The 19,610-nt window shown below is 43.6% G+C and overlaps 1 protein-coding gene across 6 annotated transcripts in view; it reads right to left on the bottom strand.

Annotated features, from left to right (window-relative positions):
* The window catches only part of DYNC2H1 (dynein cytoplasmic 2 heavy chain 1), a 491,577-nt gene that overhangs the window by 205,142 nt on the left and 266,825 nt on the right, over nt 1-19,610 (bottom strand). For all 6 annotated transcript variants that reach the window (XM_077298509.1, XM_077298507.1, XM_077298508.1 and 3 more), the window contains 4 exons: nt 12,363-12,523; nt 9,695-9,820; nt 7,510-7,620; nt 2,383-2,538 (listed from right to left, as the gene is read on the bottom strand). In XM_077298509.1, coding sequence (XP_077154624.1) covers nt 2,383-2,538; nt 7,510-7,620; nt 9,695-9,820; nt 12,363-12,523 — 554 coding nt within the window. The remainder of the gene's footprint in view (nt 1-2,382; nt 2,539-7,509; nt 7,621-9,694; nt 9,821-12,362; nt 12,524-19,610) is intronic.

Below are 19,610 nucleotides of genomic sequence, written 5' to 3'. Positions count from 1 at the left end.
GGTGTGCTTACAGCCGCCGCTCACAGTAGGGGCGTGCTTACAGCTGCCGCTCACAGTAGGGGTGTGCTTACAGCCGCCGCTCACAGTAGGGGCGTGCTTACAGCCGATACTCACAGTAGGGGCGTGCTTACAGCCAATACTCACAGTAGGGGCGTGCTTACAGCCGATACTCACAGTAGGGGCGTGCTTACAGCCGATACTCACAGTAGGGGCGTGCTTACAGCCGATACTCACAGTAGGGATGTGCTTACGGCTGCCGCTCACAGTAGGGGCATGCTTACAGCCGCCGCTCACAGTAGGGGCGTGCTTACGGCTGCTGCTCACAGTAGGGGCGTGCTTACAGCCGCCGCTCACAGTAGGGGCGTGCTTATAGCTGCTGCTCACAGTAGGGGCGTGCTTACAGTCGATACTCACAGTAGGGGCTTGCTTACAGCCGATACTCACAGTAGGGGCGTGCTTACAGCCGATACTCACAGTAGGGGCGTGCTTACAGCCGCCGCTCACAGTAGGGGCGTGCTTACAGCCGATACTCACAGTAGGGGCGTGCTTACAGCCGATACTCACAGTAGGGGCGTGCTTACAGCCGCCGCTCACAGTAGGGGCGTGCTTACAGCCGCCGCTCACAGTATAGTGACTGGTGCTGTGAGTAGCGACTATAGATGCTATAGACATGCTCCTATGACTGAAAGGCGGCGGCATGCAGAAGATAAGAAATTAATTTTATCCCAGTAGCCGCACTTTCAAGTAAAGCAGCCAGGAAACATTGTAAAGTCATTTACCTGCAGATTAACCGTAAATTGTCAGGTAAATCACATTTTCCGAGATGACAAGTTGCCCTTAGATTGCAATCCTGGCAGTGTAGCGCTACTAAGTGTATGAACCGCACACCTGCTACTGACCTCGCGGGCACAACAACAGCTCTCGCATGATCAGTATGATGTATATATCTGTCATAGAGCGCAAAGCAACCCTCGCTCATGTCAGCTATACATACCTCATGGAGTAGTAAGGGGTTAAAGAAGTCAGTCTCACGACAAATTGCCTTCAACTGCTTTTTTTTCCCTACATAAAATATAATCGGACGGTAAGCGGAGGATCCGCATGCATCTGTAGCCCCAGTAAATCTACATACTATAATAGACTTTACAAGCTGGCAGTGTAAATTCTCCGGGGTTTCGGCTCCTCGCCCTCAGTGTCAGGCACGGTCTGCAGGATAAATGAGGTTGGCTCACAATGCTAAGGTGCGAAGTCATTTATTGTCATGTGGACTCGGGATAAATTAACATGATTGCAGCTCAGAACTAAATAGAAGGATGAAAGGGAAATAATCTCCAAGGTTTTAATAGAATTTAAGCTACATAGAATCCACTAGGAATTTATTACACTGCCATATATTACTGCCACATAATACTGTCAAATAATACTGCTACCTAATGTAGCCATATTGTATAGAACCGCCACATATCATTGTGATATGTTACCATCACATACTGAAACACTGCCACATATTACTGCCATCTGTTACTTTCTCATCATGCTGAAAAATAATACCGCTAAATACTGTAACGTGATAATGCAATCTAAAACAGCCACATATTACTGCTATATATTACCGTAGACTACTGACACATATAATAATAAATACTGTTATACATAATAGCCGTGTAATCCTGCTATGTATCACTGCTATATATTACTGACACACAATGCTGCCTTTAATACTGCTATATATTAGCGACATGTAATACTGCCACATAATTCATGAAAATGAATAATAAATGTATATTTATTCAATACACAGTCACAGCCCATAAATACACGGTAGTAACTAAAGGTGTTATGCAGGTTTTTAAAATTGATGTCCTATCCATAAAGTGCTGATACACCATGACCAGTGTTTGGCCGACTGCTTGCTTCATTAGATCCCCTCTAATCAGGCAGCAAAAAACCAGAACAGTATTGTACAAGAATCATACAGAAAGACTAACGCTAGTCATACACATAGCTGTGCATAGAAGCTGCATACACGAAACGGTAGAATATTTTAGTGAAGTTTTTTTGAAATGTAGTTGTTTTTTTTTTATTATTAAGATGAATTGGAGCAATAGTTTCATGCTGTTAAAGGGGAAGCTTTTCACCGAATTCTAACGGTATAATGTACCCCCGCTATGAATCGGCTCCGTTGGCATAGTTTTGGTCACGGGCTGACTCACTAGACTCTATTGAATGAAACAGCTGAGAGTTTGGTCAGAACATGATCACACACTCACAGTCTCTTGAGAATTGCTGCAGCCAGCAAGCGGAGCCGAATCCTAGTGGGTTGTACATGAAAATTCCCTCAGGGGTGGTAACCCTTTTTAGACCCCTGGATTGGTTGGTTACCTGAGGTATGTAGTTCCTCCTTTCCTGACACACTGCATGAAACCACGCCAGGTTAAATAAAGCCTGTGCTCGAGATGCCAGCCCACCCTTGCCAATCTGCTCTGCGCTCCACGATTCATAGGTTCTTAACAGGTTCTTTTTCAATCCAGGAGGTGCCTGAAAAAAAACAGCAATTAATAGGTTTCTACATAAAAAGAATGATAATTTCTCCTCATATCTTAGCTAAATACAGGTGCATCTCACAAAATTAGAATATCATCAAAAAGTTAATTTATTTCAGTTCATCAATACGAAAAGTGAAACTCATATATTCTATAGAGTCATTACAAACAGAGTGATCTATTTCACGTGTTTATTTCTGTTAATGTTGATGATTATGGCTTACAGCCAATGAAAACCCAAAAGTAATTATCTCAGTAAATTAGAATACTTTATAACACCAGCTTGAAAAATGATTTTAAAATCCGAAATGTTCCCCTACGGAAATGTATGTTCAGTAAATGCACTCAATACTTGGTAGGGGCTCCTTTTGCATCAATTACTGCATCAATGTGGTGTGGCATGGAGGCGATCAGCCTGTGGCACTGCTGAGGTGTTATGGAAGCCCAGGTTGCTTTGATAGCAGCCTTCAGCTCGTCTGCATTGTTGGGTCTGGTGTCTCATCTTCCTCTTGACAATACCCCATAGATTCTCTGTGGGGTTAAGGTCAGGCGAGTTTGCTGCCAATCAAGCACAGTGATACTGTTGTTTGTAAACCAGGTATTGGTACTTTTGGCAGTGTGAACAGGGGCCAAGTCCTGCTGGAGAATGAAATTTCCATCTCCAAAAAGCTTGAGGGAAGCATGAAGTGCTCTAAAATTTCCTGGTAGACGGCTGGGCTGACTTTGGTCTTGATAAAACACAGTGGACTTACACCAGCAGATGACATGGCTCCCCAAACCATCACTGATTGTGGAAACCTCACACTAGACCTTGGAAATCAAGGTCCCAGAGTCTGGAGAAAGAGTGGAAAGGCCACAATCCAAGCTGCTATATATGTACGTATGTATAGATGTAGATAGATAATAGATATGGGAAAGATAGATAATAGACAAGACAGACGATAGATAGATAGATAGATAGATAGATAGATAGATAGATAGATAGAAAGAAATAAAGAAAGAAAGAAGGAAGCTACAGTTCCCAGTATGATGATTCCATCAGCTCCTCCAGACACAATATGATGACAAACTTATTCATTACGCATACAATCATTGGTGGAGATTGTTTTATTCGCAGCAGGAATAAGAACCCTGTAATACGTAGCGCCACTCAATTTATTGATTTTATACAATATGATGACACCCACAGTCCACCCCTCTTTACAGAATGATGTTCCCACAGCAACCAACACCTTATGATGGATCCCACAGCCTTTCACACACAGTTTAATGTCCCCACAGGATGATTTTAGCACAGCTCCACCACACAGCATGATGTCCCCACAGCCCCTCCACACAGTATGATGTCCCCACAGCTCCTCCACACAGCGTTTTGTCCCCACAGCCCCTCCACACAGCATGATGCCCCACAGCCGCCCCTCAACACAGCATGATGTCCCCACAGCCCCGCCACAAAGGATGATGCTCCCACAGCCCCTCAACACAGCATGATGTCCCCACAGCCCCTCCACAAAGGATGATGTTCCCACAGCCCCTCCACACAGCATGATGTCCCCACAGCTCCTCCACACAGAATGATGTCCCCACAGCAGCTCCACACAGCATGATGTCCCCAAGGCCCATCCACACAGCATGATGTCCCCACAGCCCCTCCAAACAGGATGATGGTCTCACAGCCCCTCCACACAGCATGATGTCCCCACAGCTGCTCCACACAGGATGATGTTACCACAGCCTGTCCACACAGTATGATGTCCCTACAGCCCCTCCACACAGTATGATGTCCCCACAGCCCCTCCACACAGTATGATGTCCCCACAGCCCCTCCACACAGAATGATGTCCCCACAGCATAATGTCCTCCCAGCCTCTCCACACAGCATGATGTCCTCATAGCCCCTCCACACAATATGATGTCCCCATAGCCCCTCCACATAGCATGATGCCCCCACAGCCCCTCCACACAGGATGATGTTCCCACCGCCTCTCCACACAGTATGATGTCCCCACAGCCCCTCCACACAGCATGAAGTCCCCACAGCCCCTCCACATAGGATGATGTTTCCACAGCCCCTTCACACAGTTTAATGCCTCCACAGTCCCTCTACACAGGATGATGTCCCCACAGCCCCTCCACACAGTTTGATGCCTCCACAGCCCTCTAAACACGGTATGATGCTTCACAGCTCCACATACACAGTATGATAGCCCCACAACTCAAGATTCCCTCACAGAATGAGGACTCACAGCCTCCCATAGTATCATTGTCAGACAGCTGTCCACACATTATTATGGACCTCATAGCCCCCACACAAATATGATGGGCCCAACTCCCCCGCATGCAGTATGGTGGTCTCCACAGCCCCCCCGCACACAATATGAAGGACCCCACAACTCCCCCCCACACAGTATGAAGGTCCCACAGTCCAGAACGTACAGTGCCCCCCCCCTAAAAAGAAAAACACAATATGATGGCCTCACGGCTTCTTCAAACTATCATGGTCCACACCGCCCTCCACATAAAATATAATGTACCCACAGACCCTCCGTACAATATAATGTACCCACAGCCCCCACACACTGTTTGATGGTCCCCACAGCCCTCCGCACAGTATGATGTTCCCTACAGTACTAAAGATGTTAATAGGGAGTTGGTATACAGAAGTGTACAGGGAATAGACAGAAGTATCTGCAGAAGGATACACTTGTTATATATTTGCCTGTCATAAACCCGCTTTGCTGACAGCCCAATTATCAGCTTTCAGTAAAGCTATAGTAAGAGTCTGATGTAATAAGCTGCAATTTGCCAGAAATTTAGTACAGTACTTAAGCAGAGAAGCAAAATGCAAAGCTCTTGATTTCCCAGAAATTTTCACTGCTGTGTTTTGTGCCCTGAATAGATGCTGGTTATGTTAAAAAAAACCAACAACAAACACTTCTCAGCTGGAAGAAACGGCAGCGACAGCCCGGCGCTCTTCGCCTGATCTTCCAGTGCTCGTGTCTCTATGTTCTGAGGTCTCATATGTGTGACGGCTCCAGAGCAGACGTCTACGGAGGACGCACCACTTGATAGATTAGAGAGCGGTAGCGTTTCCAGAGAGAATACGGGTTTTGTGTGTAAAAAAAACTAATCTAAGACTATGAATTAATCCTATGACTGCGAGAAAGGAAACCAATTACAAGCTGTTGATCACAAGGGTCGATGAACATTCTCCATTTGGCCCGTGTATTGTCTGGCTGGATGGCATGAACCATGATGTCTCGTACACTGTGCGGCTTTACTGCTTCATAGCTAGGAAACAGAAAATAAGTGCACCCGAAATCATGTACAATGAGACATCGGAAAAGGGAAACACTAGTGCCGGAGGAAGGTCAGTAGGGATTAGCCGGACGTCTACCTCCTGGCTAATTGGCCAATGTCATACCGGGGTACTGCCATCACTTCCACAGAGGGTAGGCGTACCGATGGTAGGGAACACTCACAGCTTTCAAAGGCGGCGGGCTTTTCTTGTAGACCCTTTGCAAGGACATAAGGAATTTGCAGAAAAATGGAAATTTGCTGAAAAATATAAACTAGGCTAAGTGCAGACGGTGTCTGTGGCTACTGATGGGTGTGTGTACATAGGACGAATATGCCTTACACTGGATGGATGCCTAGACTTATATAGTGGAAGGTTTTCTGTAATCGAAACCATAATGGGCTGTTTTTTCCCATACAGGTAGATATGGTATATGCAGGCGCACACAGGCGAGATGGACCAGACAGGACACACTTTTGGCCTCCAATGTAAAGTATCTATGGGGAGTTTTACCCAAGTGCACGAGTGTCCTACACAAAACTGGAAAATGCGAGAAAAAAATCAAGTGGCACTCACCATCCAAAAAATCTTCGTTTTATTTTTGTAGCATTAATACATGAACACGAGGAAGCGGGGTGCATTATAGACGAAAGCGGTTTCGCATATCACAAAACACTTCTATGGGTCCCAACACGTGTGGCACTCATCATCTGTTTTATGGATGGTGAGTGCCACTTGTATTTTCTTACATTTTCCAGTCTAGAGCAGCATACATCACAGCGGTCGCAGTGTGTGTCCTATGTCTGACAATTAGGTGTCCTGGTAGTGTCAAATTTGCTCGCTTTTCAATCCACACACCCAGGTATTTAATAAAGCCAATAAGATGATCATGTATAGGAGCTTAGTGAATAAGCGTGCATTCAGGAGTCACTTTGGGTTTTTGAAGTCCGTTATGAAAAGTATTGTATCAGAAATGTGACTATGACCAGAATGTGAAAGTAAGAACCCTATAGACTGCAGACATTGATCAAAAGGTTCAGTTCCCAACTGATCCCATCAAAGGGGCATCCACCATCAGCCTTTATACCTAGCGCCTAATATTGTGTGGGTCCACCTGGCAACACCAAGACCGTTTTGACCCATCAAGGCACGATTTCCACAAGAAGACCTGTGGAATCAAGTATCAATGTCCTGTAGGTTGTGACGTGCGGCCTCCATAGATCCGTCCTCATTTTCAGGCACATCCCACAGAAGCTCTATTGGATTGAGATCTGTGGAACTGGAGACCAAGTCATCACTTGGCAGTCTACATGATGGAAAAATCAAATGTGACTCATCAGACCAGGCTGCCGTCTATCATTGCTCTGTGATCCAGTTCTGACATCCACATACCCATTGCAGGTTCTTTTAGTGTAGACAGGGGTCAGCACTGTTTGCTGCAGTATCTGTTCTGCGGGATCGGACAGATGGACTAGTCAACACCCGCTGTCCCTCTTTGGATCACTTTGGGCACGCAGAAACCCCTACATACTGGTAGGCTAATTGGAGCTGTCCTGAACATGACAGGCAGCAGTTTTATACTTTATTATTATTTCAGAGAGCGCAGAATATTTGATATCCCACAATGTATTGAACACTGGTGTCAGATCAACAAAATGTAAGTCTTACCTCGTAGGTTATCTTCAGACTTGATTGCAGCAATATTGGTGTAAATTTTGGGTGAACTTCTGCAGTGAGCCAGAGACGGAAAGTAGATTTCGGTTGCAGAGTGTTTAGCTCCTATAAAACGACAGACAACAGGTCTTAGTGTATGCACAATGTACAATTATATGTGTACTTATGCAAAATTAGTCCAATACACCTATCCTATGGCATATTTCGTCATGAAAAGTCAACTCTTGAGACTAAACAAAAAACTTAATGAAATTAAAATAAATTTAGCCACAACTTAAATTCAATGATATATACTGTAATTATAAAGGATGATGAAAAATATACGACTTTCTTCAAACCAACTGACTTAGTCATCAAAGACCTCCCCGCCCTTGGCCATCAAAGAGCGCACAGCTCCCCTGCACTTGGCCATCAAAGAGCGCACAGCTCCCCTACCCTTGGTCATCAAAGAGCGCGCAGTTCCCCTGCCCTTGGTCATCAAGGAACGCTCAGCTCCACTGCCCTTGGTCATCAAGGAGCGCACAGCTCCCCTGCCCTTGGTCATCAAGGAGCGCACAGCTCCCCTGTCCTTGGTCATCAAGGAGCGCACAGCTCCACTGCCCTTGGTCATCAAAGAGCGCACAGCTCCCCTGCCCTTGGTCATCAAGGAGCGCTCAGCTCCTCTGCCCTTGGTCATCAAGGAGCGCTCAGCTCCCCTGCCCTTGGTCATCAAGGAGCGCTCAAGCTCCCCTGCCCTTGGTCATCAAGGAGTGCACAGCTCCCCTGCCCTTGGTCATCAAGGAGCGCACAGCTCCACTGCCCTTGGTCATCAAAGAGCGCACAGCTCCCCTGTCCTTGGTCATCAAGGAGCGCACAGCTCCACTGCCCTTGGTCATCAAAGAGCGCACAGCACCCTGCCCTTGGTCATCAAGGAGTGCACAGCTCCGCTGCCCTTGGTCAAGGAGTGCACAGCTCTCCTGCCCTTGGTCATCAAAGAGAGCACAGCTCCGCTGCCCTTGGTCAAGGAGCGCACAGCTCTCCTGCCCTTGGTCATCAAGGAGAGCACAGCTCCACTGCCCTTGGTCATCAAGGAGCGCTCAGCTCCTCTGCCCTTGGTCATCAAGGAGCGCTCAGCTCCCCTGCCCTTGGTCATCAAGGAGCGCTCAGCTCCTCTGCCCTTGGTCATCAAGGAGCGCTCAGCTCCGCTGCCCTTGGTCATCAAGGAGTGCACAGCTCCCCTGTCCTTGGTCATCAAGGAGCGCACAGCTCCACTGCCCTTGGTCATCAAAGAGCGCACAGCTCCCCTGCCCTTGGTCATCAAGGAGTGCACAGCTCCGCTGCCCTTGGTCAAGGAGCGCACAGCTCTCCTGCCCTTGGTCATCAAGGAGCGCACAGCTCCACTGCCCTTGGTCATCAAGGAGCGCACAGCTCCACTGCCCTTGGTCATCAAGGAGCGCACAGCTCCACTGCCCTTGGTCATCAAGGAGCGCACAGCTCCACTGCCCTTGGTCATCAAGGAGCGCACAGCTCCCCTGCCCTTGGTCATCAAGGAGCGCACAGCTCCACTGCCCTTGGTCATCAAGGAGAGCATAGCTCCATTGCCCACTGATTTGCCAGGGTCCTGTGCGCTCCTAAAGATAGACAGTTTGGAACAGTGGAATGGTGGCCTCGTTAGCTCAAATTGTGCTCTTCAATGCAGTGGGGAACTTTGCCTCTTAGGCATGGGACAAGGACAGAGACACTGAAGTTAGTCAGATTGAACGATCCAGCCAGTTACAGAGCAGAATGAGCAGGCAGTAAAGCTAGGAGCCTGTTCGCATCCAGTGCTCCTTGCCTAGGTAACTGGCCACATGGAGTCTGCAGGGTAACCAATAACCAATAAATTGCTTGTTTTAAAAGCAATTTTAAATTCTACCCATTTCTTGAAACAATCCCTTTAAAAGCCAAGTTTTGGTGGAAAAATGTGTTATTCAATAATCTTGCATGTTAGAGAACATTTTTGCAACCTTTCCGTGAAGCATGTCCCATGACTAGCACCCAGTTGTTTTCATGTTATGTATTTTCATCTCTCAGAGCAATGTCTGCTACGCAGCATTACACAATGTTTTCTTATCATTAACATGGGGTTTTCATGAATGAATAGAACAGGAAAGTGAAAACTAAATATTATCACATGCAGACTTATTTTTGTTGGACTCGCCTTTTCCAAAACCGGCAGCCAAGAGATGACAAGATGCAGATTCTTTAGGCAAAGCCACTCTCCTTCCCGGGCGCACTCCCTCAGGGTCTGTATGGCCAGATCAGCTTGGCCTTGACCCATTGCCACCTGTGAAGAGAATTGAGGGATGTTAGAGAACTTTATAAGGCTAATAAATCTGGAAATTCATAGAATTTACTTATCAAGGTTGTCCCATAAACAATATTTTACCTATCCACATGAGAGCTGATAAATGCATGATCACGTGGGGTGCAGCTGATGAAACCCCCAATAATCCCAATTATGAATGGTGCGGTACTGCACACGTGTGACCACCACTCCTAGAAACGACTGGTCGCATATGTGCTCTACCACTCCATTCACATAGGGGCTATAGGACCCCATTTCTGGGGTCTTTCTGCGCCTCAGCCATGGTAGATTTAGTATTTGCCCATCAATAGGTATATTTCATATATTGGGCAGCACGGTGGCTCAGTGGTTAGCACTGCAAGCAGCGCTGGAGTCCTGGGTTCAAATCCCACCAAGGAAAAAATCTGCAAAGAGTTTGTATGTTCTCCCCATGTTTGTGTGGGTTTCCTCCGGGTTCTCCAGTTTACGCCCACACCCCAAAGACATACTGATAGGGAATTTAGACTGTGAGCCCCATCGGGGACAGCGATGACAATGTGTGCCACCTGTAAAGCACTGTGGAATATGTTAGTGCTATAGAAAAATAAAGATTATTATTATTATTTATATTATCTATGGGACAAACAATTTAAAGGAAATCTGCAGCAGGATTTCACATCAAAAACTATTTACATGCACATGTAGCTCTTTGAAAGACAAGTCTGGCAATACCCTTACATGGCCGGTCTGTTCCTCAGTTACTGAGAAATCAGTGTTTGCATTGATATGCAAATTAGTCTGAAGAGCTATGGTAGATCTGAAGCATCTGCCTCTCCAGCTCTATTCCCCGCCCTGCAATGCCTCCTCCTGCTTGACTGACAGCCTCTATGCTGTGTGACTTCAGAGAAAGGAGGAATAGATGTGGAGTGACAGAAGCTTCAGATCTACCGTAGCACTTTGCATATCAATGCAAACGAATAGAACTGGAAGAGTTATTTGGCACCGAACAACAGTCTACTATCTTTAATCAATCATTTCCTTACCATGCGAGCTGTGCGATGTAACGGATATGCCGAGGTGCTCTGCTGCGAGTGGACTAAAGTTCACGCATGAAGAAAAAGAAGGAGATCGGCATTCACTGATCTGTTCAAAAATTCAAGTCCTTTATTCCAAAGTTTGGGCTGCCGACACGGTGCGCAGGAGATGCGGGTCCGAGAGAAAGAACGGAGGACAACGGCCGTTTCGCGTTTTCTTTATGCGTGAATATCAATTCAAACGCTGATCTTGGAGGAAGGAACTGGTCATGCAAAAGTATTGATGAACTTGTCTTTGAAAAAGATACACGCGCACATGAATAGTTAAGGGGGAAGTGAAATCCTATTGGAAAATTCCCTTTAAAGGGGTTTTCCAGTTCCAGAATAACACTTTATCCTGCAATTTGTTTTAAAAACTGTGCCTTACTCACACCCCCTGGGTCAGGCACAGAGTTCCCGAGGTTGCACCCCCGGTGTTTGTTATTGACTTCACCGCTGGCATCTTGTCAAAAGAGCAGCAGTCAATAACTGAGCTCCATAGACCTGCATGAGCTGAAAACATGAATCGCTAACCTCACTGATTGGCTGCAGTGCTGATGTCCTGACATCAGCGCTGCAGACAATAAAAGACACTGGGAGCGGTGCTGGACCGACGGAGGGTGAGTAAAGTACACTTAGCTTTTTTAAAAAAAAATAAATAAATGTAGGCATGGGCAGGGGTTTTCCAAAACCAAGAACCCACCTTTATTGTTCAATCGTGAAAACATATCTTGTATTTTAACATGTAGGAATGTGGGATCTAGAAAATGAGAAGCTTTACATCAGAAGGACAACTCCCATAAGGTGTAGAACTTATTTGTTGCTGAATAAGTAGGAAAATCCTTTCCAAAGTTTGCTGGCCTTCTGAGCCGGCTCCTACTGGGCGGAACTTAGGTCCAGAAGTCACTGCGTTGATTGGCTGCTCAGAAAAGGACCTGTGACCTGGGGTGAGGAGCGGCTGCTCTGTAGAGCTGAGGTCTTGGGTATAAATCCCACCAAGGACGATATCTACAAGGATGTACTGGACATATTGATCGGGAAGTTAAGAGTTTGGGTCCTAATGTGGAAAGAGATGATGTCTGTAAAGTTTTGCAGAATTTAATGGCTCTGTCTAACCAAGCAAAATAAGTGCTCTCCACCATTAACTAGAGATCCCAAATGTTATATTGCTCTTCACTGCTCAACCGCATGGAGGAGATCTTGACTGAAGCGGTGGTCACATGTTTCCAATTCAAAGGGCTGACAGTGCAGGACTCCATGTTTTCCATCAGTACTATCGACTGTCCATAACTTAAGAGTGGAGCGGCATAATGCATGCAGGACCAGTGCTGCATTCACCGTCTCCTCACCGTGGTCATGCACGGAGGAGTAAGAGTGGCCTAAGAGCCCATCATTCTAGTTATCGCGGAGGTCTCAGTGGTGTGATTAGTGGGAAAATGACTAGCGCTCTTGATCAGGAGCACACTTACCTCACGATAGCATTCTCTGCCAACCTCTGCACTGGCGAGCTCCTGCAGCTCCTGGGATGGGTCAGCGCCAGGAGAGATAATGATCAGAATGGGTTCTATGGCCAGAGTGTCCTTACTGAGACGTTTCAGGTTAAGGGGTGCCGGAGATAGCTCCTTAAGACCTGTACCAAAACAAGACGTGACCATTCACATAGTAGATGTTAATCATTAATCCTATATTACAGACCTTGCAAATGATCAAAATTACTATTTTGGTTTTCACAGAAATGGCCACTTAGTTGTGGTTGTTCAACTTTGGAAACTTTTTTTCTATTTAAAAGCATTTATTTTTGGTGTCATGCTATCAGTTCTGTTATAAATGCACCCAAAGTCCTGTAGGGTCTGACTTTCCTGCTAGCCATTACTCACAAGTACAATTTCAAAGGGATTGCAGCAAATTGTGACGGCATACACCTTCCTCACATTTGTAATCTATAAGTACGGCACAAACCTTCCTCACACTTTTAATCCATAAGTATGGCACACACCTTCCTCACATTTGTAATCTATAAGTACGGCACACACCTTCCTCACACTTTTAATCCATAAGTACGGCACACACCTTCCTCGCATTTTTAATCTATAAGTACGGCACACACCTTCCTCACATTTTTAATCTATAAGTACGGCACACACCTTCCTCACGTTTTTAATCCATAAGTACGGCACACACCTTCCTCACATTTTTAATCTATAAGTACGGCACACACCTTCCTCACGTTTTTAATCCATAAGTACGGCACACACCTTCCTCACATTTTTAATCCATAAGTACGGCACACACCTTCCTCGCATTTTTAATCCATAAGTACGGCACACACCTTCCTCACGTTTTTAATCCATAAGTACGGCACACACCTTCCTCACATTTTTAATCCATAAGTACGGCACACACCTTCCTCACATTTTTAATCCATAAGTACAGCACACACCTTCCTCGCATTTTTAATCCATAAGTACAGCACACACCTTCCTCGCATTTTTAATCCATAAGTACAGCACACACCTTTCTCACATTTTAAATCTATAAGTACGGCACACACCTTCCTCACATTTTTAATCCATAAGTACAGCACACACCTTTCTCACATTTTAAATCTATAAGTACGGCACACACCTTCCTCACATTTTTAATCTACAAGTACGGCACACACCTTCCTCACATTTTTAATCTATAAGTACGGCACACACCTTCCTCACATTTTTAATCCATAAGTATGCCACATACCTTCCTCACATTTTTAATCTATAAGTACGGCACACACCTTCCTCACATTTTTAATCCATAAGTACGGCACACACCTTCCTCACATTTTTAATCTATAAGTGAGCTCACCCTGACAATCTAATGGGGGTAGCTAACTCTTCTACCTGTCTTTTTTTTTAGCTCCATTCATTTATGACCACAGACCACATCTTAGTTGAATGCACAGGGAAAAGAATCTAAGGGGTAATGTTTCTCCTTGTAGAGCGTGAAATGCCAGGTCTGACATGCCAGTATCAGGAGACTTGCATGCTCCTCTGCAAAATTAAGTATGCAAAATTGTTAGAGAGGAAGAGGGCAGCGAAAAGAAAGCATGTATACGTTAATAAAACCAAAAATTGCAAAAAATATTTTTAGCCATATTTAAAAAAAAGAAAAAAAGAAAATTGCCTCCAGAGGTGGACAACCCCATTTAAGTCTTATGAACTGCATGTGTCCAATTATGCTCATGGGCAGAAATGTTATATGTTGTTCCTTGATAAATCGGGGACTTAGCATTATTTCACAACCCTGATCATCACATATTGAAATAATACCCAATGGAATCACAGGAAAAAAAAAAAAAGAGGCGCTAACTGGGCTGTACAGCGAAAAAATAGGGCCCCCATCTCTGACATCACTTCCTGCTCTCCAGCTATTGGCTGAAGCTGAGGTGGTGACTGAAAACTCTGGCATTTTGTTTTCCTCTTTATGCTCATTACCATATGAGTTACACAATGTTATATGTTCACACATCAGACTTTTATCGACACGAATAATATTTTTACATTTTTTTTAGATCGCTTTATTTTTGGATAGGGAAAATGAAGTGATTCAAATCCTGGATTTTAATATCTATAATATTTGTCCTAAAATGCGAGCAGCGGAGATCTACAGAAGGTCCCTGACTGCCATGGCAGCCGGTTTTTACAAAGTGGGGCCCTAAGTGCTCACGACTGCACCATCACTCACAAACGTTTAGGTTGCATATATATGCACTAAGTTAAGGTGGTTAAATAAAAGTCATCGACAATATTCAAATCATTCAACGCTTGTTTCCCGGCCTGTGTACACCGGCTGAGGAGGAATGAGGGGCAAATAACAATCACTAACACGTTAATCTGTCCCCATACAGTATCATGTTATCGGCAGCACATTTGCAGGTTACACCAGGCAATGTGCTGCTGAGAGCAATGACTTTTGTTCCGCCATAAATAATCCAATCACCTGATGAATGTGCAGCATTTTGCTATTTTACCACTATGACCTCTCGTCTGCGCTGCCAGTGCTTATAAATGTGAATGCTACATACACACAGTATGTGACACACACTGCATTTTACACACAAAGGTATACACACACATAGCACTCACATTTTATCCCACAAACACAGCATGGTACACACACATACAGTATACGTACACACAGAGCAGAGACATATACTGTATGTATACGCAGAGCACAGACATAACTGCATGTATACGCACAGCACATATATAGACATATACTGTATGTATACACAGAGCACATACATAGACATATACTGTATGTATACACAGAGCACATACATAGACATATACTGTATGTATAAGCAGAGCACATACATAGACATATACTGTATGTATACACAGAGCACATACATAGACATATACTGTATGTATACACAGAGCACATACATAGACATATACTCTTTGTATAAGCAGAGCACATATATAGACATATACTGTATGTATACACAGAGCACATATATAGACATATACTGTATGTATACACAGAGCTATGTATACACAGAGCACATACATAGACATATACTGTTTGTATAAGCAGAGCACATACATAGACATATACTGTATGTATAAGCAGAGCACATACATAGACATATACTGTATGTATACACAGAGCACATACATAGACATACTGTATGTATAAGCAGAGCACATACACTCACTGGCCACTTTATTAGGTACACCATGCTAGTAACGGGTTGGACCCCCTTTTGCCTTCAGAACTGCCTCAGTTCTTCGTGGCATAGATTCAACAAGGTGCTGGAAGCATTCCTCAGAGATTTTGGTCCATATTGACATGATGGCATCACACAGTTGCCGCAGATTTGTCGGCTGCACATCCCAAAGATGCTCCATACAAGGCAGGATGGATCCATGCTTTCATGTTGTTTACGCCAAATTCTGACCCTACCATCCGAATGTCGCAGCAGAAATCGAGACTCATCAGACCAAGCAACGTTTTTCCAATCTTCTACTGTCCAATTTCGATGAGCTTGTGCAAATTGTAGCCTCAGTTTCCTGTTCTTAGCTGAAAGGAGTGGTACCCGGTGTGGTCTTCTGCTGCTGTAGCCCATCTGCCTCAAAGTTCGACGCACTGTGCGTTCAGAGATGCTCTTAGGCCTACCTTGGTTGTAACGGGTGGCGATTTGAGTCACTGTTGCCTTTCTATCAGCTCGAACCAGTCTGCCCATTCTCCTCTGACCTCTGGCATCAACAAGGCATTTCCGCCCACAGAACTGCCGCTCACTGGATTTTTTTTCTTTTTCGGACCATTCTCTGTAAACCCTAGAGATGGTTGTGCGTGAAAATCCCAGTAGATCAGCAGTTTCTGAAATACTCAGACCAGCCCTTCTGGCACCAACAACCATGCCACGTTCAAAGGCACTCAAATCACCTTTCTTCCCCATACTGATGCTCGGTTTGAACTGCAGGAGATTGTCTTGACCATGTCTACATGCCTAAATGCACTGAGTTGCCGCCATGTGATTGGCTGATTAGAAATTAAGTGTTAACAAGAAGTTGGACAGGTGTACCTAATAAAGTGGCCAGTGAGTGTATATAGACATATACTGTATGTATACACAGAGCACATACATAGACATATACTGAATGTATACACAGAGCACATACATAGACATATACTGTATGTATACACAGAGCACATACATAGACATATACTGAATGTATACACAGAGCACATACATAGACATATACTGTATGTATACAGAGCACATACATAGACATATACTGTATGTATAAGCAGAGCACATACATAGACATATACTGTATGTATACACAGAGCACATACATAGACATATACTGTATGTATACACAGAGCACATACATAGACATATACTGTATGTATACACAGAGCACATACATAGACATATACTGTATGTATAAGCAGAGCACATACATAGACATATACTGAATGTATACACAGAGCACATACATAGACATATACTGTATGTATACAGAGAGCACATACATAGACATATACTCTTTGTATAAGCAGAGCACATATATAGACATATACTGTATGTATACGCAGAGCACATACATAGACATATACTCTTTGTATAAGCAGAGCACATATATAGACATATACTGTATGTATACGCAGAGCACATACACAGACATATACTGTACGTATACACAGAGCACATACATAGACATATACTCTTTGTATAAGCAGAGCACATATATAGACATATACTGTATGTATACACAGAGCACATACATAGACATATACTCTTTGTATAAGCAGAGCACATATATAGACATATACTGTATGTATACACAGAGCACATACATAGACATATACTGTATGTATAAGCAGAGCACATACACAGACATATACTGTATGTATACAGAGAGCACATACATAGACATATACTCTTTGTATAAGCAGAGCACATATATAGACATATACTGTATGTATATGCAGAGCACATACACAGACATATACTGTACGTATACACAGAGCACATACATAGACATATACTCTTTGTATAAGCAGAGCACATATATAGACATATACTGTATGTATACACAGAGCACATACATAGACATATACTCTTTGTATAAGCAGAGCACATATATAGACATATACTGTACGTATACACAGAGCACATACATAGACATATACTGTATGTATACACAGAGCACATACATAGACATATACTGTATGTATAAGCAGAGCACATATATAGACATATACTGTACGTATACACAGAGCACATACACAGACATATACTGTATGTATACAGAGAGCACATACATAGACATATACTCTTTGTATAAGCAGAGCACATATATAGACATATACTGTATGTATACGCAGAGCACATACACAGACATATACTGTATGTATACACAGAGCTATGTATACACAGAGCACATACATAGACATATACTCTTTGTATAAGCAGAGCACATATATAGACATATACTGTATGTATACACAGAGCACATACATAGACATATACTCTTTGGATAAGCAGAGCACATATATAGACATATACTGTATGTATACACAGAGCAAATACATAGACATATACTGTATGTATACACAGCGATGTATACACAGAGCACATACATAGACATATACTCTTTGTATAAGCAGAGCACATATATAGACATATACTGTATGTATAAGCAGAGCACATACATAGACATATACTGTATGTATACACAGAGCACATACATAGACATATACTCTTTGTATAAGCAGAGCACATATATAGACATATACTGTATGTATACACAGAGCACATACATAGACATATACTGTATGTATAAGCAGAGCACATACACAGACATATACTGTATGTATACAGAGAGCACATACATAGACATATACTCTTTGTATAAGCAGAGCACATATATAGACATATACTGTATGTATACGCAGAGCACATACACAGACATATACTGTATGTATACACAGAGCTATGTATACACAGAGCACATACATAGACATATACTCTTTGTATAAGCAGAGCACATATATAGACATATACTGTATGTATACACAGAGCTATGTATACACAGAGCACATACATAGACATATACTCTTTGGATAAGCAGAGCACATATATAGACATATACTGTATGTATACACAGAGCAAATACATAGACATATACTGTATGTATACACAGCGATGTATACACAGAGCACATACATAGACATATACTCTTTGTATAAGCAGAGCACATATATAGACATATACTGTATGTATAAGCAGAGCACATACATAGACATATACTGTATGTATACACAGAGCACATACATAGACATATACTCTTTGTATAAGCAGAGCACATATATAGACATATACTGTATGTATAAGCAGAGCACATATATAGACATATACTGTATGTGTATGTACAGTTTAACAGTGCAGGAAATATAGCAAAAACATATTCAGCTTTACTACATTTATATATGTTCTGTATCCAACCTGTAAAGATGTAGCAGAGCTGAGCAGTGATTGTCAGTTCATCAGCATGCATCTATCAAACTCTGCTCTGCTACATCTGTAAATGTTCTGTACCTAGCCTGTACACATGTAGCAGAGTCGAGTAGTGATTCTGTTACTTCACCAGCACGCACACAGCAATCTCCGCTCTTCTACATATGAAACCACTAAATAAAACTAGTGCCATTGTCCAAAGTAAATGCAAATCATGAAAAGTTTATTATAATTACAAAACAACAAAGATTATGGGCATAAATATGGGGGGTACGTAGCAACATAACACATGGAAGCAAAAAGTCAGCGGTAGCCACTACATATGACTGGGGTATGTGCTGCCAGATGGTAAATAATGGGCTGAATAGATACCAAGGTCTATAAAACCAGTCGTACAGTAAGAGTTAATCCAAGTGGAAAACAAGCCATGTAGCGCAGCAATATGAACATACCGGTATATGCAGGGAACCACACCGACTAGAACCCACCGCCTCTTCTACATATGCATAGTCTGATCATACAACACACTCTGCTCTGCTACACCTGCCTGTATATGATCTGTATCTAACCCGGTAAACGTCACCCTCTGCCCCCAGGATAGCCGTCCAGCTCCGGCTTCAGGGCGGCAAGGAAGGAACACAGACACACATACAGGCATACAGAGATACAGACAGACACACACACAAACACACACCCATGACACAGA

The sequence above is a fragment of the Ranitomeya variabilis genome, chromosome 3, assembly GCF_051348905.1.
Source record: "Ranitomeya variabilis isolate aRanVar5 chromosome 3, aRanVar5.hap1, whole genome shotgun sequence".
Taxonomy (NCBI): domain Eukaryota; kingdom Metazoa; phylum Chordata; class Amphibia; order Anura; family Dendrobatidae; genus Ranitomeya; species Ranitomeya variabilis.
This window is presented reverse-complemented; position numbering and strand designations above follow the sequence as displayed.